General features: G+C 43.4%; 1 protein-coding gene across 1 annotated transcript in view; it reads left to right on the top strand.

Annotated features, from left to right (window-relative positions):
• Positions 1–15,426: 15,426 nt before the first annotated feature.
• The window catches only part of FBN1 (fibrillin 1), a 229,148-nt gene continuing 217,994 nt past the window's right edge, over positions 15,427–26,580 (top strand). The window contains exon 1 of the mRNA XM_081151492.1: positions 15,427–15,723. Coding sequence (XP_081007618.1) covers positions 15,560–15,723 — 164 coding nt within the window. The 5' untranslated portion in view covers positions 15,427–15,559. The remainder of the gene's footprint in view (positions 15,724–26,580) is intronic.

The following is a 26,580-nucleotide window of genomic DNA, read 5'->3' as shown; positions in this document are numbered from 1 at the left end:
AAGCCCGAAACCTGGGCATGTGCCCTGACGGCGAATAGAACCGTGACCTCCTGGTTCATAGGTCGACACTCAACCACTGAGCAACACTGGCCGGGCTACATTGATTTTTGAAAGTTAAAACAACCTTACATTCTGGGATAAACTCCATTTGTTCATGATTCATTTTTCTTTCTATATATTGTTTGGTTTCATTTGCTAAAATTTTGTTTAAGATTATTGCCTCGATATTTTTAAAGGATATGGCCTATCTTTTCTTGTCATGTCTTTGTTTGATTTTTGTATCAGGAGAATGATGAGCTCATAAAATGAGTTTGCTTCTCTTCTGTTTTCTGAATGAGTTTTTACAGGATTGTTAATATTTTTTTCACAAATGTTTGATAAAATATACCAGTGAAGCTATTTGTACTTGGTGTTTTCTTTATGGAAATATTTTTAATTATGAATTTAATTCCTTTAGTAGCTAAAAAGCCTCTTCAACTTTTCTGTTATTTTCATATTAGTTTGGTAATTTATGCTTTTCAAGAAAATTTTCCATTTAATTTAAGTTGCTAAATCTGTGGGCACAAATTTATCTGTAATATTTTCTTAAACTTTCAATGTTCATAGGATTTTTAATAACATCTACTCTTTTATTCCTGATATTAGTAATTTGTATTTTTTCTCCTATTATCTCAAATAGTATTGAACTTATATCATTTATAGCAGGCTTTCAAGAATGTTGAAAATATTGTACCACACCCCGGGAGAGGGTGTCACCTTGGGTTAGGCTGTTCCCTTCAGCCAAGGACAGTGTTCACTTAGGGACATAGCTGTTAGCAGTTAATATTCCCAGGAACTGGGGGATGGGTACATGATCTTAGAAAACCAGATCTTAGCAGAGAACAGCATTTTCCACTTTGGAAGCAAAAACATATGAATGTGAGATAAAGCTTGAGCAAAATCAGGGTGTTGAGATTTGCAGAGAAAATATGGGATTTGGGTTGGTGAGGATTAAGGGGCAAAGAAAGGGCCCAAAAAAGTGCTCACTATCTTGGGTTCCCTGAGTTTCTAGGGGCCTAGTAAAGTCATAATATCAATCCTAGAAACAGTGACAACTCTGCCCAACTAACTATATCAACTTTACATTCCAATGCTAGTTATTTCATGCTGATGAGCACCTAGACTAATGGAAATGGATATCCATTGTACTTAATAAATACAGAACAAAATCTTTGAAAGCGCAAGTCTCTGGTGAAGAATTAATACAGGAAGCCTTTAGTGATAAAAAGTTGGAGGCTACTGGCCTAGAGCCTCAGGTGAAAGCATTTTGGTTTGAAATCAGCAATAGGAATACACCTGTAGTTTCCTGAACGAGAGTAATTCTAATGTATTCTCAAATCTTAAGTCCAGAGCTGCAAAATTAACTCTGGTAATGTAAATTTGATACGATGTATTATAGACAGGTTTAAACGAAGACTTCTCTCTTAAAAGAATAATACATTTTGCAGTTTTCTTTAATTGATTATCCACATGCACTTATATTTGTTATTCACAAATCATTCAGAAGCAAATGCATTGCATGGTTGCAATTTTGTACTCATTCCCCAGAATCCCAACCACCACTCCCAATGGAGATGGGTAGGCGTTTGGTGTTTGCCGGGAGCAGAGTCCATTTCTGGTATTTAGAAGGAGTTCCTCCTTGCCTTTTTAATTACTCAGAATTCCTACCCTGCTTGCCTTCAGTATCTCTTCCTAAGAATATATCTGAAACTCAAAGAACAAATGCTGGTTAGCAAGTGGGTTATCCATCTCTTCAGGGTTGATTTGAAGGTTTATTAGGACTCAAAACTCTGAACTATGGGGGGGAAAAATATGCAATTTTAATTAGCTGGTGAATATAATTTCTTACAGATGCTCACAAATCTAAATCCCAAGTGTCCCCAAAGCAGCCCTCTGCATCTCCTTTGCCTACTGGCTACTCCCCTTGGCCAAGTTGCCTTCAGAATTGCCACATATAATAAGCATTGAACTTGACATCTTCTTCCCAAATTCCCAATTTCCTCCTCCATTCGTCATTTCTGTTCATGCCTCATCCAGCCAGTCATCTTTGGCTTCCCCCAGCCATGGTGGTTCTACCATGAGCTCATGCAGTAATTCTTCTATTCTGCTTCGTGTCTGCTGCCACGTCCCTGGAGCACACGCTCATCACCAAGACCCAGAGGCTGCGCAAGCTTCCTGACCTCCTTTCTTAAAGGATTCCTGTTCTTTAGTCCCTGCAGCATAGTGACAAAAAGTTAATTTTCTACATCATGCCACTCCCAGGCTCTAAATTCTTTAATGGGGTTTATTTCCCTACAGTCTTCAATGTTCTGGCCCCAACCCACTTTCCAATCTCATCTTATTATTCTTTCCCTCTATGCAGCCTGCTGGTTTTTCTACCTGCTAAACAGGTTGTATAATTGCGTGTCTTCGGCCTTCCTTTTACAGGAGTTCTTTATCCCATAGGAGAGGGGGGCTCTACTGTTCACTTGTAAAACATTTCCCCATGTTTTCAACCCTCAGCTTATCTCCTCTCTTCTCCATGACCTCTCTGCATAGAGATCCCTTTCTCTCCTCTAAACATCTAGAAATCCAATTCTCTGTCTACTTAGCATTTAAGTATGTATTGCCTTATAGTGTTAGTTCCATTTTCTTAATGTACAGGGTTAAAAGTATTATATTAGATATAACTAGGACCTTTCAACTGAAAGTGGATCCCAGGCTTTTCCTTTGTGGAAAACATGGGAGAAGCTGAGAGAAGGGGGAAAACTCTACCTAACAAAAGGCCAGCGGGGTAGGCTGAAGAATCGTAGAGAGAGGGTAAGGAGGGAAGGGCAGGTGAAGGCAGGTGAAGTGGTTGATTTGAGAGATTTGGAGAGAGGGAAAACAGGGTTTGAGGGAGAAATAGAGAAAGTATTGCTGTGTGCAATGTGGCACAAAATTCCCTTTCCACCTCCTCAGGAGGGTTTCAGTAAAGATTTGTATTGTTTTATTGACTCTTGTGCCAGATGTTTTCATATCAAGTTAGATTCTGTTTCTTTTTTATGTGCTGTGGATTGAATGTTTGTGTCCCCTCCAAATCCATATGTTGAATACCCCCTGAGTGATGGTATTTGGAGATGGAGTCCTTGGGAAATAATTAGGGCTAGATGAGTTTATGAGGGTGGGGTGCCTATGACATGATTAGTGGTTTTATAAGAGGAAGAGACAGAGATTGCTGGCTCTTACACATGAGGAAACAGCAAGAAGACCACTGTTTATAAACCAGAAAAATGGCCCTTACCAGGAACTTAATGAGCTAGCACTTTGATCTTGGACTTCCTGGTCTCTAGAACTGTGAGAAATAAATGTCTATTGTCTCAGCCACCCAGTCTCTGGTATTTTGTTATGGCAACAGGAACAGACTAATATAATGTGACATTGTGTTGTGATAGGCTTTCAGATGGTGACAAGAAGGCCTAACTGTACACACACACACACACACACACACACACATTCTCATATAGTCTGTAAGTTCTTTTGGAACAATAGCTTTTAATTCTCAGTATCCCATGCAATGCCAAGCAATACTGCGACTATAAGGAGCCCACCTCCTAACATGACTGTCTTTGGTATTCCTGGACCTTTGTGTCCCTCTTCACCCAATTCCAGCACACCGGTCATGGTCACCAGTGGGTCTCCCAGTGAGGGGCATGTGTTATAGTGACTATGCAAGGAGATCCATTAGGGTTTGGGAAGAAAATAAAATGAAAAAAACCACACAAAACCCACAAAACCCACAAGCAACTCACACACATATATGCATATACACATATGCACACATACAAATCCATCCTTTAATATTTATTTTTTGTTTTATAATGTACATGCAAAGTAGAATGGGCATATAATAGACACTGTTTGGCAATTACATGCAATTACATGTAATTACATGCAATTATATGCAATTACATGCAATTAGAATTTAAATATTATTTGAGAGGATCTAGTTCAGTATTTCCACACCTGGATAAACTTCAAGGAGCTGGTCACTCTAGAAATACAGATTTCTAAGCCCCGCCTCAGGCCTACTGAATGAGCATGGGGTAAGTTAGGGACAGGGCTCTGAAGTTTAACAAGCTCCCAGTTCATCCTGAAGTAATCCACCCATGGTTCTGCTGTCCACTGAGATCTAACCACCTCATTTTGTTGAAGAAGAAAGTGACTACTGAAGAAGTAAAATGACTTGCCAAGGACACAGCCAATTAGTAGCAAAGCCTAGATGAGGACCCACGTCTCAGCCTGCTAATTCCATGCTTGTTCTATTCCACATACAGTATGGTTGATTTTCAAGCTATGGGCTTAGTTTTCAAGTTTCCCATACTCTCCCATCTTCCATTCTATCACTCTGGACACTTCCCAGGGGCTTATTATCTGTGGAAAGACTTCCAGGATGATGTCATATTGCTGCCTGCAGAATCATGCAGAAACTGAGAAAGTTCAAGCTGCCGCGTGTGATGTTGCACAAATGGCTGGATTTCCAAATGAAACTCACAGGAGGCAACATTTCAGCTAAGTCATGTCGATTGTGATTGAAAAATGCAAAAGCCTTTGAGGTTTTGTAGATGTAAAAAATGCAAATGAAGCACCTCTAACAAACCTATTGTCAGCGTAGGTGCGTGGACGCATGGTGGTCCTAGCAATTAAGATCAAGAATTTAGGGGAAGAAACAGGTCTAGAGAATTTGTTGATACATTAGTTAACTATTTTGGGGGGACAAATTACCTCAAAATTTAGCAACTTCAAACCCTACACACTTGTTTTCTCTTGGTGTCTGTGGATCACCAATCCGGCACTGATCAGCCAGGTGCCCAGGGCTCAGCATCTCTCACAGATGCAATGAAGGTATTGCCTGGGTTTGCAGTCCCAGCTGAGGACTTCCCAGCTCCCTCATGTGGCTGTTAGCAGAATTTAGTTCACTTAGGGCTGTTGGCCTGAGAGCTTTAGGTCCTCACTGGCTGTTGGCCTGAGGCCTCCCTCAGTTCCTAGCCACAGGGCCTTTCCACCGGGCAGCTCAGAATATGGCAGATGGTTTCCAGCAGTGTGAGCAAGCAGGACAGTAGGAAAAGGCAAGCAAGATGGAATACAGTCTTTTTGTAACTTGATATTAGAAGCGATACCCCATTACCTCTGCTCTACTGTGTCTGCTAGAAGTGAGTCACTAGGTCCAGCCCACACTCAAGGGGAAGGGATTACCCAAGGACATGAGTACCAAGAGGTGGGGATCAGTGATCACTGCGGGCCATGTTGGAGGCTGCCAACTGTAGGAGGACTAGGTGGAGACGCCCAGCAGGAATTTGGACATCTGCATTTGAAGCTTTAGGGAGATGTCTACTGGAGATACAGATCTGGGAGTTAGTATTTTATGAGTAGAAGATGAAATCATGGGAACAGATAAAGTCAGCCAGAAATAACATTTTTAAAAAAGGTTTCCACTAATTACTAACTTTTTAGAGGAAATTCAGGCTGATATTAAAAACATATTTATTTATTTATTTATTTATTTATTTATTTATTTATTTATTTATATGTAGAAAAAGATAAATGTCACTAACCAAAGCCACTTGTTACTCCTAGCTTGATTAAGACTTTCAGATTGGCCATGAAAATTTGGGTTAGGGCGTGTGGCATCTTCTGGTATGATCAGAATATTATTCAGATTCTGAGAACAAGCTAATTCTCCACAAAAATTCCTTAAAATAGGTGACTAATTAAACCCTGGAAGGTCTCTTGATGAAGAAAAATATAGTCCAGTTTGCCCTCCATCAGTTTTAATTTACAGATCTGATGGATCTCAGTGTTTTCAACAAGTTTTGGGTGATGCTAATGATAAATATTCATATAACATGATTAATTGTAGTCATTTAAAGGCCTGTTCCCATGGGCCCACAATACACAATACCCCTCCCCTTCATAAACACCCGGCCCAGGGTGTGTCACAGAAACCTTGGAGAGCTCAAAGTGTGTCACAGTGTCCACCGTCCATAATCTTTCCTCCCTCTGTGCTTTGCCTCATGTTCATCACTTCTGCCTGGAATGTTCTCCCCAGACTGTTCTGTGCAGCCAAGTCCTACCCTCCCTTCACGGTTCCGCTTGAATCCCAACTCTTCCATCACGCCTTCCTGACTGGACCAGCCCACCGCACCTCTCTCCTGTCTGGGCTCCAGTCTTGGGGCTGCCCATTTTGGGGACCGATCCCCAGCCATTTTCCATTCTTTCCTCTGCCCTACTCATCAGGGTGTGACAAGCTACAATCCGTGTGGGCAAATCTGTCCCCACTGCCAGTTTTTATACGGCCTTCAGGCTGAGAATGGTTATTACATTTTTATTACATTTTTAAATTGTTGAGAAAATCAAAAGAAGAATAGTATGTTACATTAGAAAATTATATGAAATTCAAATTCAGTGTCCATAAAGTTATATTTTGTCAATAAAACAACTGAGGAAATTTTCTTTCTTTTGCCTCTAGTTCCACAAAACCAAAAATATTTATTATTTGTCACTTTATGGAAAGTTTGCTGACCTCTGCTACATGCACTCGCTTTCCCCCTCCAGGGGGACCCAGTACTGATACTTTCTGGTAGCTTCTGCAGGGTCTACTGTAGTCTGTTGCACAAAGCTGGTGTTTGGTGAATACTGTTGAATGGAACTGAGGGAAAATGTGTTTTTAATTTGTGATGGATACAATGTTATGTCCTTTCTTGCTGTCCAGGCCTTTTCTTTATTCCCCTCTACTGTTGGGCTGGTATCTGTTATGTCTGGTAGGAAAAAAAAAAAAAAAAATGACAGGGAATACCAGGGTGGGTCCCAGAACTCATGGAAAACACAAATGAAATAAAGTCTGGGAACCAGAGCTTTTGTTTTGGGTGGGGAGGATCTGTTTGCTTTTGGGGATTGAGGTAATGAAAGTGATTTCAATAACATAATTTAACAGTTGTGCATGCTTTCTGCCAGAAGAACAGCCAGGCGAACCTCACTCAGGAACCCCGGCTGCAAAATGCGAAGGTTAAACACTGATGGGCCCAGCACATTCTTTGCCTGTTCAGCAGAGCGCAAAGCTATACCCAGCCCCCGGCTAGGCTAGGTAAGGCACCTGTGGACGGTGAGGGGGACAGAAGAAATAAAAAGTTGTGCTAGGGTGGTAGGATTGTGGGAACATACTTAAAAAATTTAAGTAGCTAAAATATGTCTATAATAAATAAAAATTCTAAAAATAAAAAAAATTTCTTCTTCTCAAGCATGTAAAAATGTTTACCTTTTTTTCTCCACCTGTGCCCCTTACAAAGCTAGAATTTTACATCTAAGCAAGAATTTTCTAGGATCTTGAGCAAAAATACAGACAAAAACATGTACAAATTTTCCCTAAAAGAAATATCTATTTATATAATTTGGAATTGCTCCTTTCTTCTTTTTTTTTTTTCTTTTTCTTTTTCTTGTAAGAATCCACATATAAGTGAAATTGTATGGTATTTTTCTTTTTCTGTATGATTTATTTCACTTAGCATAATACCCTCTAGGTTCATCCATGTTGCAAATGGCACACTTTTATTCTTTTTCATGGCAGAATAATATAAAATTTCATGGCAGGAATATATTATACATATATGATATATATATCATATCTTCTTTATCCATTCATCTTTATTTCTGTCCTCACTCTAGGATGTATTCACTGATTTTAGAGAGAGAAGAAGGGAGGGAGAGAGAGAGAGACATCAATGTGAGAGAGAAACACTGACTGGCTGCTTCCAGCACGTGCCCCAACCGGGCATTGAACCTGCAACCCAGGTATATGCCCTAGCTGGGGATGGAACCCACAACTGTTTTTGGTGTATGGATGACACTCCAACCAACGGAGCCACCTGGCCAGGGCCATTCATCTATTGATGGACATCTAAACTGCTTTCATATCTTGGCTATTACTAATAATGCTGCAGTGAACATGATGTATACATCTGTTCAAATCAGTGTTTTTGTTTTCTTCATATAAACACCCATAAATAGAATTGCTGGAATGTATGGCAGCTCTGTGTTTAATTTTTTGAGGAATCTCCATACTATTTTCCATAATGGCTGAACTAATTTACACTCCCACCAACAGTGAACGAGGGTTCCCTTTCTCCACATCCTGGCCAACACTTGTGATTTGTTGATTTTTTTAATGATCGTCATTCTGACTGGTGTGAGGTGATGTCTCATTGTGGTTTTGATTTGCATTTCCCTGATGATGAGTGATGTTGAGCATCTTTTCATATGTCTATTGGCCATCTGTATGTCTATTCAAGTCCTCTGCCCATTTTTTAATTGTATTTTTTTTTTTTTGGTGTTAAAATGTATGAGTTCCTTATTTTGGATATTAACCCCTTATCAGATGTATCACTTATGAATCTCTTCTCCCATTCAGTAGGTTGTCTAAGCTGCTCTTCCTTAAACCTTAAACTCTCTAAAACTAAGATGAGAAGAACATGACTAACCTCCCACTTAACACAGTCCTGTACAACCAAGCCTTAGTCAATGCGGGTTGTCACTGTAAGGCCCTCTTCCAGTGCCTTAGACCCTGTGATTCTTATCGGGGGAAACGGCATCTCCTTGATGGCTGAAGCCTCAGCTTTTGACACAGTGTCTGGCACACACGGTGCTTGGATTTCCATTAAAATTGGTTAAATGAATAAATGAACTAAACAATCATTAAAAACAAAGAAATGGGCTATACACAGAGGTATTCCACTAGCAAGCAGGCAACTTAATTCGACCCTCAGTTCTTTTCTACAGTCAAGACCGATTCATTTACATCACCTCCTAAGAGGGAGAAATGGAACAGCTGAAGCACAAGCAGGAATATGACATCAAGGGGCACCCTCAATGGCTGGAGAGGTTTAGGACTTTTAAAAAAAAATCCTCACCCGAGGATATGTTTTTATTGATTTTTAGAGAGAGGAAGAGAAAGGGAGGGAGGAAGGGGGGGAGGGAGGGAGAGAGAGAGAGAGAGAGAGAGATGTGATGAGAGAAACATCAATTGGACAAACCAGCAATGGCAACCTAGGTATGTGCCCTGACTGGGAATTGAACCTGCAAGCTTGTGGTGTACAGGACGACACTAATCAACTGAGCCACCTGACCAGGGCGTTTAGGCCTTTCCATAACACACAAAGTGGTAAGGAAGAATAGGGTGAGTTTTTGAAGTTGCCACTATCACCATCTTGAAAAGTCTGTTTATTTGACAAATATTTGAGCGTCTGTTATGTACAAGGAATTGTTCTAAGTGATAGGGGTGTGACTGGGAACCAGAAACCAAGGCAGAGAGGCAGGGATGTTGACTACAACATCTGTCATGACCCATTCATTTCCCAGGGAGACTTTATGACGATAGCATGAAATAAATGGAGCTCTCAAATAGGATGTGATGTAGTTTCACAGAGCAATGACACTCGAGGGGTGAATGCTTAGCTTCCCAGAAGACAGCAGGGAAGTGTTATGGATACTGGGAGTGGCTCCAGTCTACATCAACCCTAGATCCTGCCTGAGATTTTTGTGGTAGATGGATGAGGTAGCTGTGATGAAATGAAAGGTACCCTTGACTTATGTCAAAGGCATGGTTTTGAATCCAGTCTTGCCTGTAGTACTAGTTTATGAATTTGAGCAAGTTTATTAACTTTTCTGAATGTGAGTTTATTCATCTATAAAATTGAGGCAGAAGTGTTTTCCTTTATAAATTTGTATTAGTTACCTATTCCTGTATAACAGACCACCCTAATAATTAAATGGCTTAAAATTACCATGATATATTTATTCTGTGGGTTTACTGGGCACTGCTTCTGCTGATCTGCTGGACTCACACATGTGGTTGCATTTAGTTGGTGGCTCAGCAAGGGTCTCATTTTAGATGAGACTTGGTTTTTGATCCTGGACTTTTTCAAAGCATGGCCATCTCAGAGCAACATCATCTAAGAGGGTGAAGGAGGAGGCAGCAAGGTCCCTTAATGCCTAGCCTTGGTAGTCACGCAATGTCACTTCCACAATATTCTATTGGTCAGAAGAAATCACAAGACCAGCTCAGGTTCAAAGGGCTGTGAAATATCCACTTCGTGATGGAAGATGATCAGAAATATTGTGGCCATATTTTTCAATCTACCATAAGTTTGTGGTGAAGATTAAGTGAAATTATGTATGTGAAGGTACTGCTTTTCTGATATAAGTAGGTATGGTTTCTGATAGCTATTATATATGCATTATATTTTTATAACTGCAAAATTCTACAACACTCACTAAAAGTCAAAAGCTAGTTTTTGATGATGTAGCTGATTGTATCATGAATGATCTATTTTACACCATCAATGGAGGGAATTGGGGCTACATGAGAGTCCAGTTACCTCATTTCATGAAGTAATGCTTTAGCTTACAGTGAAAGACTTAGAATCTGATTTTAGACTATACTTTCTGTGCCCTTAGAAATGCTTTATCTCAGTAAACTAAACATCCTCAAAAATTCTTGAGATGGTGTAGTGGGAATAGCCCATTTCTGGACATTTCTGTGTGTCGATCTGGGAAGCATCTATTCCCCAATTTTTGGCAACAGTGTTTTAGACATCCTTTATGGAGTAACCCATGTCCCCTCACACGCATTCTTGTTGGGACCATCCATCAAGATTCTCCATCATCCCCTGGCCAGAACTGTGGGCAGGTCCCTTAAGCTACGAAGGCCAATCAGCCCCTAGCCTTTGAATGTGAATCCTGAGAAGGGTGGCAGAAGGACCAAAATGGTTGGAATTGATTCACTCAAATAGTATCACACTGAAGACATTCTCCATTTGTTCCTGCTTCTTCTACTCAAAACTGAGCTATTCTCCATTTTATCATAAAGTCATGTTCAATGAGCCATCTTATGACCTGATAATGTTTTAAGCATTTATTATTATTATTACTATTATTTTAATTCTTACCCAAGGATATTTTTGCCATTGCTTTTCAGAGAGAGTGGGAGGGAGAGAGAGAGAGAAACATCGATGTGAGAGAGACATATCGATTGGTTGCCTCCCGCACGCACTCGGACTGGGGCTGGTGGCAGAGCCTACAACTGAGGTACGTGCCCTTGGCGGAATCAAACCAGAGATCCTTCAGTCCGAGGGCTGGCACTCTCACCACTGAGTCAAACCAGCAAGGGCTAAGTATTATTTTTAACTTAAATTGTCCAGAGTTCGTTTTCTTGCTTGTAGACAGAACCCTTGCTGACAGAGACATCTATCCAGGAGATATAAGGTGATGAGAGTGGTCTTGAAGTTAAAATGCCAGAAGATTCCACTTGATCAAACAACAACCAATTAACTAGTATTCTTTTGTAACAGTTTTTATGACACTGTACAAGTTTCCTTGAATAAGAACCTTGTTCTTAAGGATCCATAATCCAGCTGGGGAGAACAGTTACAATGACTACAGAAAAAAATATATAGTTCACTATAACAATAAAATAAATATCCCAATTGTCAGTACCTAACAGTGCTTGGCACATAGGAGAAATACTATAATTATATAGTACAAATAATAAATTATGAAATGAATAACTCAGTTTATAAGAGCAATGAAGTTTGAAAAAGAGAGAGACCTCATGAGCTAAAACACCTTATGAACAAGGAGGGTGCTCTTAGAATGGACAGAATTCTTTGAAACGAAGAGGAGGGATAAGGGGATTCTCGCCTATGAATTTTGAACTTATTTTGCAAACAGTGTTACAAACTGTGATAAGTATGAAGAGAGGTGGCTTCTGAATCATATGACATCAAGAAAATCTTATTGCAAAGATATGGATTTTCTTTATTTATTACTGAACTTTGTTACTGGTAGCACACTGCTCTAATATATATTTTGATTGTCTAGATAATAGGAATATTTCTTATATATTTAAAAATGCATTTCCCTTTCAGTAATCAGGTTTCTGCCCCCTTTCCCTGCAGATTCTTTTGCTTAATGGTGGAAGTCATGAGACTTACTGCCCAAAGAAGGCAGGATATGGGCTAGAGCTCCCATCCCATATGCAGAGGACGCAGAAAGTCTTTCCTCTGCTGGAGGAAGGGGCCAAGGAGAAAAGAGGGGAAAGGGCAGCAGCAACCATTTGATCTAAGTCTCTCTCTTAGAGGTGAAATTCTGGAAGGTAGTGTAGGGTTGAGTTAGGAGTAATAGAAATGGCCAGAAATGCTGGAACAGGGGACTTGCAAGGCACCAGGATTTGCTCTTTGCTTCATGGGCAAAAGCCTTAGAAAAGCTCTGTATTCCGTTGCTGCTGCCCAACATGCCACTGAGTGGAAGGTTCTCAGAGACTGCAGAGTGTCTCGCATGTTAGTGGCGTGTAGGGAAAGCAGGCAGACTTTCCTGATTTCCGCAGAGGGTGCAGAACCGTCCAGAAAACTGGTGGGCAGGACAAAACCTTCCTGGATCTCCAGTAGCCATGCTTCTCCTGAGCCATGGTTCCTCTGCTCAGACTCTGTTCCCAATCTGAATAACCCCCTTACCTCTCCCTGCCCAGGGAGCTTTTAAAAATGGTGAAGGCCTGGGGTGGGAGGTGGGTGCAGGGTAGAAGGGGTCAATGGGGGAGGAAAGGGGGACATCTGTAATACTTTCAACAATAAAGATAAATTTTTAAAAAATGCCCTAGTATAGGCTCTATTCCAGACTATTTAAATCAGAGCCTCCAGGGGCTGGGTCCTGGTGTCAGATTATTTAAGCTCCTAGGTCATTCTACTGTACTGCCAGGGTTGAGAACCACTACCCTGAGTACAGTCTAGTCATGTGCTTGAAATGAAGTTAAATAACACCTCCTCATGGAAGCTTTCCCTGATAGGCCCCAAGCTAGGTCAAGTGCCCCTTCTATATATCCTCCAAGCAGACACCCAGTATTTCTCCCTCTTGGCATTTAACAATTGGGTCACTATTTATTTCCAACTCTGGCTTTCCTTTAGACTGCTGGAGAGAAACATTCTGCCTTGCTCACCAAGAAGCCTGTTTCAATGATGCATCAACTGGTACATAGCTAGTGCTCAGTAAATAACTTCTTGAATGAATGATCACCTTGACTCAACCAAGGGTGTGTGACCTGGGCTCCGATTCATGACTCTGCTAAGAGAATTTCTTAACCTTAAAATTAGACCCCACATACTTATAGGACTATGATTTTAAATGGGCCCATAGTTTTGACAATTTAATTGTTCTTCACCTTCAAGTGTCCTAACAGTTCAGCAGGCTCATCATCACCATCACAACCCGTGTGGTCAACATTATTATTTTTATCCCCATCTTGCAATCGGAAAGATGTTAAATAACTTGCCCAGGTGCCTATACCCTATTAACGAGGCACAAACAATTGCAAAGAAGGAAAAACCCCTTCGACAGGATTCCTGTTTGTGCTGAGCAGTGTTTTCTGCTGGACAGCTGGTGGCTGATACATGGGGATTTCCCGAGGACTCCAGGTCCAGCGGCCAAGGCCTAAGGTGTGATTTCCTGCCCCCCCAAACCGTTACAGGGTGCAGGCAATGCCAGGGGCCTTATCCATATGAAGATGTCATAGATACTATACTCTCCAAAGTCACTGTGCGTTGCTTGTCCTGGAGCGGCAGCCCAGCGCACGCGTGCGTGCGTGCGTGTGTGTGTGTGTGTGTGTGTGTGTGTGTCTGTGTGTGTGTGTGAGTGTGTGTGTGTGTGTGTGAGTGTGTTTGGGGCAGGTGAAATAGGGTCATCCAGGAGAAACCCAGTCTTAGCTTTGGGCTGGGCAAGAGGGCCATCCCTTCAAGCCCCTCTCCCCCAAATCCCAGGTTCCAACATTCCCAGGCCTCTGGGTCGTAATCACACCGAGACTGTCGAGAATCCTGGACGCAGCCGGGATGGCTGGAACCGAGCCTCCGAAGCACCGCGCCCAGCGCAGGCTCTGGGCTCCAGGGCGGCAAGTGGCGGCGGCCGAGCCCCTTCGCCGCCTGCGCTCGGCTCCGCCTGTGGCCCGCGACCCTCCGGCCCCAGGCTCGGGCCGCGGGCGCCGCTCGCCGCCCAGCCCGGAGGCACCGTGAGAGACGCGGGCAGCGGGCAGGGCTGGCCTCGCGCGGGGCCGCCTAGGCCTCCGCCCGCAGCGCGCGTCCTTGGCGCAGGTGGCACAGCTCTCCGCGCGGCCGGGCTTCCCGGATCACGAGAGGGGCTCATCTCGGGTCCTGACCTCGCGGCCGCAGAGCCGGCTGCCCCGCGGACTCCGCTTCTTCCCATTCCTTCAACTTCTCACCCCCGCCCCCCCAAGCGAGCAGCCCCAGGCCGGGCGGGACCCGAGCACCTCCGCCTCCTCCCGCTGCGCTCGTCCTGCGAGCGAGGCGGGCCCGCGCGCCGAGGCGGTGGCTGGCAAAGGGGAGTGGAAAGGGCGGATGGATGGGGCCGAGGGGTGGGGTGGTGATGAGGGGGATGTAGGAGGGGGTGTCATTTTCTTTTTCTTTCTTTTTTTAAAAAAAGTATTTCTCTCGCGAGAAACCGCTGCGCAGACGATACTTGAAGAGGTGGGGAAAGGAGGGGGCGCGGGAGCCGCGGCAGAGACTGTGGGTGCCACGGGCGGACAGGCGGCCACAGCTGGAACGACTGCGGGCGGAGCGGGGCAGCGGCTGCCGCGGCCGGACCGAGGGACAGCCGCCGCCTGCTCGGGAGCCGGAGCCGCCGCTTTCCAGTGGGTGCCGCCGGGGTCCCGCCGGGGGTCGGGGGCCGCCGGGGCTGGGGGGGCGGCCGCCGGGCTGGAGCTCCGAGGACAGGGACGGGGGTGAGGGGCTGTCCCGGAACGTCCGCAGCTGGCGCTGGCCCCCCGCTGCCTGACAGCCTCCTGGCCCGGGGCTCCGGGTGCTGGGCTCCGCGTCAGATGCTCGGGGGGCGGTGGCAGCGCCCGACGCCGGCCTGGGACGCGCGCGGGCTCCCGGCCCCGCGCTCGGCGGGGACAGGCTGGGGAGCCAGGGCGTTCGGCGCGCGCGACGCGCGCAATGCGTGCCATTAAAAAACAGAAAATAAACGAAACCCGGCGAACTCGCCCCGGGGCTTAGGACCTCTCCGGACACCAGCACTGTGCCGCACGCTTTGCAGGCAGCGTCCGGGAGGCCGTGGGGTTGGCTGGAGCCCCCGCCGCCGGGGGCGGGAGGGGGGCCTGGGTTTTGCAGCCAGCTGTGGACCAAACGGTCTTCACTTACCCAAAATAAGTGCGCCACGCGCGGGCGGCGCGCGGGCCGGGCTGGGGCATGGGGACCGCGGAGCTTCAGCATCCCGATGCCCTGACTGTCTCCCCGCCCGGGCGGTTTGTCTGTTGCAGCTGGCACGGGCCGCCTGAAGTGGGACCGGCGCCTGGAGCAGGCGGGAGGAGCCCGGCCCGGGGCACGGGCGGCGGGAGAGCGGGACCCCGGCGGCGCGGCGGGCGCGGCGGGCGCGCTCGAGGGCGCAGCGGCGGCCGCGGAGCAGCCCCGGGCGCGGCGCGAGGCGGCGGGAGCGCGCGGCCCTCGGCACCATGCGGCGAGGGGCGCTGCTGGAGGTCGCGCTGGGATTTACCGTCCTCTTCGCGTCCTACACGAGCCATGGGGCGGATACCAATTTGGAAGCTGGGAACGTGAAGGAAACCAGAGCCAGCCGGGCCAAGAGAAGAGGCGGCGGAGGACACGACGCGCTGAAAGGGTAATGCAGCGGGCCGGCGCCTCCGGTGCGGGTCTCCCCTCCCTCTTTCTCCGGAGAAACGCGCGGGACGGACGCTGGACTGTAGACGGATCCCTGGCAAGACCTCCTGGGGGCACCTTAGAAGGGCCACAGGGTTTCCCCGATCCTCAGTGCCTTCGAGGATAAACCACTCTCTCGGGATTCCCGCCCCAGAGGCGAGGTCATGGTTAGAAGGAATCTGGGGCGAGTGTCGAGGCAGATTTTGGGAGGCCAGACGGGCCCTTTGAGGAAGAAGGGGAGGAGCTGCGACTGGGAGAAAAGTCCGTTCCTTTCCCTTCCTACCCATTCCGGCTGGGTTTAGGGGAAAGCCCTTTCCTGGCGGGCACCTTGGCAGATGCTCCGTTTGAAAGGGAGCAGGGCAAGCAAGGGGTCCCGGGGACAGCCGGCCAGAGGAGACGCCGTGACGGGCCGGCCCCTCGGTTATGCTTGTGAGAGTCGGGGCCGAGCCCTCTGGGCGGCACCGCGCTTCAGGCGTCTGCACTGGAAGCTCAGCAGGGCCGGGGCTCCTGAGCACCGGTTCCTGGGCTGCAGGGAGTCTTGGTTTCACTGGGGCAGCAACACTGCTGGACCCGGCCTCGCAGGGGTGTTTTACACCAGTGGGGTATGTGTTCTGTCCATGCCACTGGGCATTCCACCAGCTTCCTAGGCCCCTGTGTTAGAAAATGTTTCAGCAGGAAAGACTTAAACTAGGCAGGTGGACCGAACAAGGACCGTCAGTTCCCCCAAATGAAGGGTGGCAGTAGGCTTCTTTCAGAATTGTTCAGATTGAGAAAGAAATTTCTTTCTGCAATTAAATTCAGGCCTCCGTAGAAGCAGCAGGATGGACGGTAAATGACCCATTTCATCTCCTTGGAGGAGCCTATTAAATGAACCCAGACAGGAAATACTCAGAGGTTTTCCATTAAGTTCTTGTGATTCTCACTGTTGCTCTTTTTTGAGTGGTTCTGCAGCTTGATTATAGGGCTCCGAGTGACCCAGTGATGCTGTCTCCTGGGATATGTGGCTGGACATTTCATTTATTCTTTCTTGTTATGGTCTGTTTTAACTATATGGGTAGTGAAATTTGTATTTGCATGGCCCAGGTAGGGAGTAAAACGTGCACTGAACGGACAGATCAGTTTTTGAGTCCCGGTCTAGGTTGGGGACAACATGAGTGTCAGAGCCAAGCACTTAGGCTGTGGTAAAACATGTATGATTTTCTAACCCCAGGAAATAGCTGTGATTAATTTAGTTCCATCTCGGTCTTCGTGGAAAGTAATCCCAGGATTCCGACAGTGTTGGAGAGAAAGTTTGCTTAACATCCGAAGCCTGACCCTGACCAGGCAGCAGGCATTGACCGCTCTGTGCGTGAGGCGAGTTCAATAGATGGCCTGGAACTCTGATTTTCATACGTTCTCAGAAAGACCTCATTTAGTCCAGCATTTTCCCTTCAAAAAATATTTCTGCTAGATAATGTTATCTCAACATCTCAACTCGATGCCATTGTTCCTATATAGAGAGAGGAAGTGGGGGTCTAATTCTGTGGGTGGAAGTCTGCAGGGAGACGTTAGGGCTGGCCAGACATTTGTCTCATCTCTCTGTGCTATCACCAACCAGTGTGTTTCCTTGGGAGGCAAAGACTCAGTGTGAAAACAGAAACTAAGCTTTGCTGCTTAACAGGATTTCCACACTTTTACTCACACCAGCACTTATTTCTATTGGGTTTTACAATTTTATGACTACAGAGAGATAACCCTCTCTGTTCCTCACAGTATTTGGTCACTAACACAGATAGCAAACTATTTTTAAAGCCTTTCTAAAAACATGATATTAAATGGAACAGCATTTATGGCTATTCTGAATTCTCATGTTATCTTTAAGATTTTACATATAGAAAGGTTTTAAAAATAATTAAATTTAACCTTTATAGTATAATAATATATGTTAATATAATATGATATAATAATGAACCTTTATAATATAAGAGTTTTTATTTTTATCATTGTCATGTTATCTATAAGTTATACAGACATTTGGAGAGGTAAAAATGATAATTTAAAAAGATATACAATTAAAAGTATTTATCTACCACTCAGAGACCATTTTCTTGGGCATTTAAAAAAATTATAGGCATATGTATATACATATACAAATACATATATGCATAAATATATATGTATACATATATATTCACACGTGTGTGTGTGTTCATTTTAATATATGGAATATACTATACATACTATATTGAACCTTGCCCACTTTTATATAGCTTTAGTGCAACCATCTAGTAATCATATGGATCTGCCTCATGCATTCTCTTGACATATAGAATTCCATAATGTGGCTGGAACAATTCCCTAATGATGGCTCTTTATATTATATTATTTTTTTGCAACTACCAGCGTTCTTCTACATACCTGTGTGTGTACATGTGCAAATTTATATGTAGTATAAATGAATAAAAATAGAACTGCTGGGTCAAAAGTTTTCCAATTCAGTTTAAACAAATGCCAATTCTGATGTTAAATTTGAATAGCATTTAGAATGTATTCTCTCTGTTTATTGCTGTTACAGTCTCACATGAATAAGTCTTTGAATCATGCCCTGCTGCATAAATCATCAGGGAAAGCAGTTGTGTGTTACATTTTTCCAGTTATTGCTGAAAGTTCTATTTTTGCTAGTTAAAATATTACCCGCTTTAAAACTAACCTCTTTGACTACAGTAAAACCTGTTTACCATTTTAATGGAAATGCACCATTTATGAAGTGAAAGTGATTTGTAACCCTTAAGTCTGCCTGATGCCCAGTTGGTGGCAGCAACTTTCAGCACCTCACTAATATTTCCTCTAGTTAAAAGGTACTTTAAGCTCATCAGTATCTGCTGTGCACTGGTCTAGACTCTCCTACAATTACTACCTTCTTGTCTTTCTCTGATGTAACAGGTGACTACAGAATTCACCTTGGTGTCCTTCTTGGTATATGTATTCCTGTCCTGTCAGCTCCCTCACTTCACAGACTAGGGACCTGCCTACTTTTTCCCTGTCTGGGTGTATAGTCCTAGCTTGTCTTCCTCTCCTCCCATCCTGTTGCAGGTGGTTTTTTTTTTCTCCTTCCCACTGGGCAGCAGAAGCTGTTCCACAGTGGAAATTTAAGCATCCTCAAGTTTCTTCCCAGTTTTTGCTGTGTTTTCTTAGAGTAAATCGCCAATTTCTGTTTTTACAGGATTTAAAAAAAATTTTTATGGAGTGAGTGTGGTCTGCATTGACTCTGCAAAAATTACAATTTTCTCGATTTTGAAATGAGAATTTTGCAATTTCAAAAGTGTTTTCAAATAATAAGTGTATAGTAGTTTTCTTTTGCTTGGGCGATGCTTCACATGTGTGAAATGACTTTATGAGAAGTAATAAAATTCAAGCTTTATCATTAAAATTTTAGTCCATCAGATTTTTTCTCAGCCAAATTCTTAACTTGTGTGACTAGGCAAAAAGTGTGAGAGATGATCCAATTAAAAAACCACACAACTCTACTTGAATAGCAGTAGTTATGCACCATTTATGATTGCCTTATTGCTTTAGCTCCCAAATAAGGAAATATTACAGCTTCCTGTCAAAGGGGAAAAAAATCTTTAGAGTGGAACCCCTTCCCCTGAATCTCTGATAAGATGAATTGAGAAGTTTTATCCTCGGTGCCTGGTTTATAAGTGTATGAGACTGGTTGTCTTTCACACAACTTGTCCCCTTGTGCGTGATTCCTTTTGGTCTTTGTTTATTTGTTTATTTTTTCCAGAGGTCTTGTTCCCAGAAAAATACACATGGAACAGTTCATACACAGGGTAGATTATGTGACGGCAAACTCCTAGGGATTAATTACACAGAAGTCTGTTATTAAAATAAAGAACGTTAACAGGGAACACAGAAAAAGTTCTGTAGACTTTATAAAGCCCATTTTGCTTTACAAAGAGGACTTTAAGACTTCATCTGAAGTCAGATAGGTTAATAATTAAAATATGGGTAAAAGACTTCTGCAGTGGTGTGGTTTGTCCTTGCATTTATTGAAAAGATTAAGCTAAAATGTTGAGACACCATTAAAAAATATATTCTTAACTAGAGGCTTCAGCAATTCTACATTTTATTTTATTTTTTCTCAAATGAGGATATTTTTTCCCATTGCTTTTCCGGAGGGAGTGGAAGGGAGAGAGAGAGAGGAGTGGGGGAGGGAGAAGGAAAGAAACATCCATGTGAGAGAGACACATGGATGGGTTGCCTCCTGCACTTGCCCTGACCTGGGCCAGGGCTGCAGCCTGCAACCGTGCTATGTGTCCTTGACTGGAATCGAACTCGGGACCCTTCAGTCCACAGGCTGACGCTCTAACCACTGAGCAAAACCAACCAGGGCAGCGATTCCGCATTTTAAACATGAAGATGAAGACAAAATATTTATTTATGTGACTCATTTTGTAACATTTAAGACATAGAGGTTGTTTACAAAAATGCATAAGTTGTTGGTATTACAAATTAATTAAAACATGCACAGCCTCCAGTGAAATGAAGTCAGGGCTGATGGAAGTAGGACAGATATCTCTCCAAGCTTATTTGGAATTTTGAAGAATAATGAAATGTTTCTTTCTTGTCTTGTGTAGCAGCTACTTAAAAGGGTTATAGTATTATGCCAGTGACTCTAAGCAAGCAAAATAGTGAACAGATTATTAGGCTAATTTACACACTAGTTTGTTTGCTTTTTCCTACCATGAACCAACCAACCAACCTACCTAATTTGGGAATGTTAGCCTTGATTTTCAATGTGAAAATAAGACTTTAAATATGTTTTCTTGAAATAGAAATAAGCACTACTAACAATTTCTCTGTTTCTAGAAACTAACCCAATAAATGGGCCCATTCAAGCAACTTAGAACTTTTTTCCAGGATTTTTTTTTTGGAGAAAGCTGAAATCAATAATGTAGCAGGCCCGAGTTATATGGCAGGCATATGAGAATTTAATGTTTCAAGAGTGTTAAGCTTGATTTTCCCATTGGGTTGTAAAATCATCAAAGGCAAGAAACCTATCATAAGCATTTTAATATTAACTTATTGTTAGATGGGATTTCAAAGAGTTCATTAACTCTGGAAGCCTTGATTAAAAGCTATCCTGAATTTAGCTGTGTGGAACTCCAGAGACATATAGCCCATTGCCTAGAGGGGCTCAATATTTGCAAGCCAATCAGATGCATTAAGAAAGCAAGAGTCAGCAGAAAGGTAGCAGAGGGCAAGGGGTATAGGATTATGTAAAACCAAATATTAATAACAGTTGTCACAGTGGTAGGTGACCGTTAGATGACATTTATGTACCAGGCTCTGCTTTCAGTGTTTTACAGATGAGACCTCATTTGATGCCCACAGCATCTCTATGAAGTGGGTCCTTTTATTAGCTTCCTTTTACAGCTGTAAGAGCCGAGGCACACAAAGGTTAAGTTTTAAAGACACATTCTTAACATTAGATTTTCTTTCTTCATTAATTTTCGTTATGGTTTTGGTTTTTCATTCCACTAGACGAAAATGTGGGACTAAGGCATTGTAAAATTCCACTTAAAATTCCTAATATTTCTTTGTGCCCAATCCCAGGCATAGTTAATAACATGATAATATTTTGTCAATCAAGAAAATTTCTTTAACATTTTTGCAAAGACATAATAAAACAGAAGGAATTAAAGAATGTCAGAACTGGTGAGGTCTTTGGATGGCACATAGCTTATATTTTAGTATGATACCTCGACAGTTACTGAGCATGGCACGCCACAGTCACAGGCGCTTTCCTGCGTTACCCAGGGTTCTGAGCTGGAGGCGTTTCTCATGATGTCATTCAGAATCTCTTGCTCTCATGTGCCATGTGAGAGATTTTTCTCAGAATAGAGTTGTAAGAGATATTTCCCTTTCCAGGAGAGGCTGGTATGTGTCTTAAGTTCTTAAAGTACAATATGATGAGTTACTTAATTCTTTCAGTTTCATTTTTTACCTTGGTTGCCTGTAATATATAATTTTTACATTAAATTGCAGCAATAATGGTAGAGAAGAGCAAGCTCTGATGGATCCCTCACTATTGTACTTTGTATATGTTAATTCATTTAACACATACCTCCTTGAAGAGGGAGATTATACCTACTTGCCCATTGAAGAGATGAAGAAATGGATGAATGCAGAGTTTAGTAATTACTCCAGAGATACAAACTAGTAAGAGGTAGAGTTGGGAAATCTGGCTTCATAGTCTGTTGCCTTAACCAATGTATTGTACTGCTTCTACAGTGTAATAAATCTTATACCTGGTTAATTTATTCATTTTTCCATACTCTTGATACTTTCATTTCCCCAAAATCTTCTCCTGCCATTGCTGTGGGGAAAGACTTGACATTTATTGAAGGCAGATGCAGTCACACAACAAAGGAAGCATCCTTGTGGAAATGGGATTAATCAGAAAAGACTTCACAGTCAGCCTACCAGGGGTCAGCCAACTGTGAACCAAGCTTCCTCCTTTTATAAATAAAGTTTTATTGAAGCAAAGCCATGCCCGTTGTTTACATATGATCTATGTCTGCTTTCACACTACAGGGATAGAGTGGAAGAGTTGAGACAAAGATTGCATGGCCTGGCAAAACCGAATTATTTGCTGTTTGACCATTTACAGAAAAAGTTTGCCTACCTCTGGTCTATGTGACAAATAAATGACTATCTAGTAGGCTTGAGAACTTCTTGAAGGCAGAGTTCTTGCTTGTTTTATTTATTACTAGGGATACCTAGGAGCTGGGCACATGGTAGGAGTTCAAGAGACAATTTTTGAATGTCTGACCAATTTTGATGGACTGATTTACTGGGTAAGGTAAATTACACAAATTAGAGCTCGGAGGAAGTATATGAGAGAAATGAAGAAAAATTTGAGTGAAAAAGGCATGAAATGAGAAGAATATGAAGTGTTTCTGATTGGGGGACATTGAGTACCGTAGCGCAGGGTTACATTGCTTGGCTCCAAGGGGCCCAGCTCATAGTGTAGCCTCTGAGAGCAGTGCCCCTGGAGTTGTATAGTATGCAACCTTGTGTGCCTGCCCAGAGATAGTGACATTGTCAGGTGGGAGAGGGGCTAAAGGATACGTACCCTCCGATTGCTATGAAAGGTGAAGATGGTGAGTTATTAAAGGATTCTGAGATGGGAACACGATCAGATCTTTGCCACTCTGGCCGAGGTGTGAAAAGCACATGGTTTAGAGAGTACAGACTGGAGGCAGGGAGATTGGGAGGCTACTGCAGGCATCAGTGGGCAGTGGTCTGAGCAGTGGCAGTGGGAGGGGGAAGGAGAGGTTCAAGGTGTTCCAGAAATAACATGTGGAGGACTTGACTACTAGGTTGTGGGCAGCAAAGGGGGCGAGGCACCTAGGATGCTCCCACCTCCATGTATTATTAAAACTTATTATACATAAAAACATTATAGCACCATTAATGAGAAATGAAATCATTCCAAGTCCCTGTATTACAAGGAAATAAGCTATTTTCATCTGTTTGGTTATCTTATTGCTATGTAACAAATTACTCCCAAACTGAGTGGCTTAAAAGAACAACAATTTTATTATTTCTTACGATTCTGCAGGCCAGGAATTTGGACAGGGCACAGTGGGGAACCTTGTCTCTGCTCCCTGCAGTGTCCCTGGGGCTGGAACGAGCAAGAGGACTTCTTCATGTGTGTCTCTGGTTCTGTGATTGTGGACTGGCGCCTGCAGCCCTGTTTGCTTTGGTGTGGTTTAACTAAATGGACAGGTAGAGGAGGGGAATAAAGGAAGCAAAGAGTCACTTGTCTGGCTCTGTTGGGGGGCTTCCAGGTTTTAAAGCTCTCCCCTGTGCGGTCTTCTGCCTGGGCCTGCCCCTGGGAATGGAGCCACGTAGTATGTTTTTTCAAATGGGGAAACTGAGCCCCAGGTGCAGCTACCAGGCCTTGCTCAGGGTGTCTGTTCAGGCTGGATCTTGAACAAGGGCCTCTTGACCCTGGGTCATGTGCTTTGACCCCAGATGTTGAGTGCAGAACTGACTTGAATGGCTGAAAGCTGGCTGGAAGGGCTCGATGATTCATGTGCTCCTACTGTTGGCTGCATTCCTCAGTTCTCCTCCACGTGGTCTCAGATTGTCCCCCTCTCCTTGTGATATGAACTCTCCAGCAATATAGCCATGACTTTCTATATGGCAGCTCAGGATCCCAGGAGCACAGAAGTGGAAGCTACTTTCTTCAAACTTAGCCTGAAATTGCATGGCCTGGAATTGCATGCAAGTCACAGGCCTTGCCCAGGTTAAAAGTCCATGGACAAAAAGCCTTACTTTAAAAAAAAAAAAAAAATTATTGATTTTGAGAGAGAGAGGAAGGGTGTGGGAGAGAGAGAGAAACATCAGTGTGAGAGAGAAATATTGATTGGCTGCCTACTGCACACCCCCTACCCGAGATTGAACCTGCAACCTGGGCATGTGCCCTGGCCAGGAAATGAGCTGGCAACCTTTCAGCACATGGGACAATGCCCAACCAACTGGCCACACCGGTGAGGGCAAAGCCCTACTTCCAGATGTGAGGAGCAGCATGTGTCTGCAGGAAGGGGAGGAATTTGGGAGGATGTCTTTGGAGACTAGCTACCGAAGTGAAGGAATGGGTTTTTGGGAAGGATAATCAGATGATTAAGTTTTAATTCTAACTTGATTGAGTCTGACTGGCTTAGTTCCCCACTGAAGATGTTTCATGGTGTTTTGCTACTGTGACCTCATAATGAAAAATGAACAAGGTGTCTTCATGCTCTGTTAGCCTAATGCTAAGGGCACTATTCTTAGCTGTCCACAGTTCCACATTTAAAGAATTCACAAACCCTAGAAATAATATTACACTTCAAATAAACTGACCAATTTTCTTTTATTTAAATATAAGAATTATGAAACTCCTCACTTTCCCCCTTTTCCTTTAGCTTCTAAGAAACTCAGGGACAAATTTAATGCACAGTTACTTTAATCTATTACCTTAGGTATTTGGTATGTTTTGCCTTCCTTCTATATGGGATTTTACTTTCAATTTCTAATACTAGCACAATTTTTATTTATGTGTTGGTGTAATTTACTTCAAAAATTTCTTTTTTAGAATCAGAGATTATAATTAATAAATAAAGAAGATGTATAATTGCTAATAGAATTAGTGTTGTAGTGAACTGAACTCTATTATTTTTTTCATAAGTGGAGCAGCCACATCATTAATAGAATAAAACTGGATTAGGAAAACAGTCAAGGTTTGATTGTGGATCCAATACTCTATTATCAAAGTCTAGTTTTAAGCCCTTGAGACTCTACCACTTTCTCAAGTGGCTTTTTGTTGACGTTATCACTGGGCCTATTTATTCAGCCCCTCAGAGCGGAAGGGAGAGAGGACAATCCCTATCTCCGCCGTTCCCAGCCGGAGATGTATTCCAGACGTCAGGCCCAGAGCGGGAGAACTGCTCCATTAGACGAGTTATTTGGTTCAGTGTTTGAAGGGTTGTGAATTCCTAGACCATCAGTCATACTTACATTCAAATATAAGTATCCAAACACATCGAAGTCCAAATATAGTACATCCACTTTACGACGTGGGTGCTGGGAGGCAGGATTGTGTCGGCCCTATGGACGCGCTGTGTCTGCTGTGAAGTTCTCAGGTTCGCGGTTTTGAGCTACGCTATTGTGACATCCCTATTAATAAAGAGAATGCATTCTAGAGACTGGTTTTTCTGTTTCTCCTTCTTTCCCTCCATTTCCTTTCTACTTTTCATCATCTCGTCTATTTTTTTTCTTTTTCTTGTAGGTAATTTAATAAGCTGAGCTTCAAATAAAATAGGGATAGTAGGAATATCAAATATGGGTTAAAACATTAAGAAATTAAATTCTAAGTGGAATGTTAATTTTTTACCTGGGGGTCTTGGGGCGTTCAAGAAGAAAGCCAGAGGTGAGGTTTTGTTAGGGGAGGGAAGGGGAAAGATTGAGGGAGGCAGCAGAAGAGAGCTGGGCTCAGGTTCCCGAGTGAAGGGTCCAGCTGGCTGGTGATCTGGGCTGGACAGAGCAGGTCCCGGGGCCGACAGAGACGAATGACAGCTCCCTCAGTCCTGGCAGCCTTGCTTCCAGGTGACCTGTGGCCTTAACCAGACTACTTGGGACCGAGAACAAAAGATAGACATTTGGAGGCCAGAAATGATCCCTGTAAAAAACCTAGAAGAATTTCATGGAAAAATCAGACCAATACATTATTTATTATGCGCCTGTGTAATGGCACTACAGAAAGTTTGGTGCATCCGACTCTCCTCGTGGATAATGGCTTATTGTCTGCCATTTCCCCTACTCATTTGATGCCAATTCATGATTGTGTAATCAGACCTTAGTAGATGCCTTTGATAAATAACTTTTAAAGACTTCTTGTTTTTGATTTTTTTTGCATGTGAATTTTTATTTTTTTTGCTCATGACTCAGATCTTCCCATATAGTCAGACCATCCATCTTTATAAAAATATTACAAGTTAGAGCCATAGTGGGGCAGACATTAAAAATTTATAGATACTGGAACTGAGGCCCAGAGAGAGTTCATTAAAAAGTGCTCAAGATACTTCTTTCCTTCTCTGTGATGTAGAAAGATGTGGAAGCTGAGTCATATGGTGGCAAGAGCCGATGTAAGTAGATGTGTGTCACTGCGCAGGGGATTATGCCTCCCTTTTGTGTTCATACCTTGGAGAGGGTGACTGGTATTTGCAGGTCCTCAGCTGGGCTGCCAGTAAGCAAGCCTTGCCCCGTGGGCATGGGCATTTTTGCCTTA

The sequence above is a fragment of the Miniopterus schreibersii genome (assembly GCF_964146895.1).
Source record: "Miniopterus schreibersii genome assembly, chromosome: 1".
NCBI classification, from domain to species: domain Eukaryota; kingdom Metazoa; phylum Chordata; class Mammalia; order Chiroptera; family Miniopteridae; genus Miniopterus; species Miniopterus schreibersii.
The sequence above is the reverse complement of the archived record's forward strand: the minus strand, read 5'-3'. Positions and strand labels throughout refer to the sequence as shown.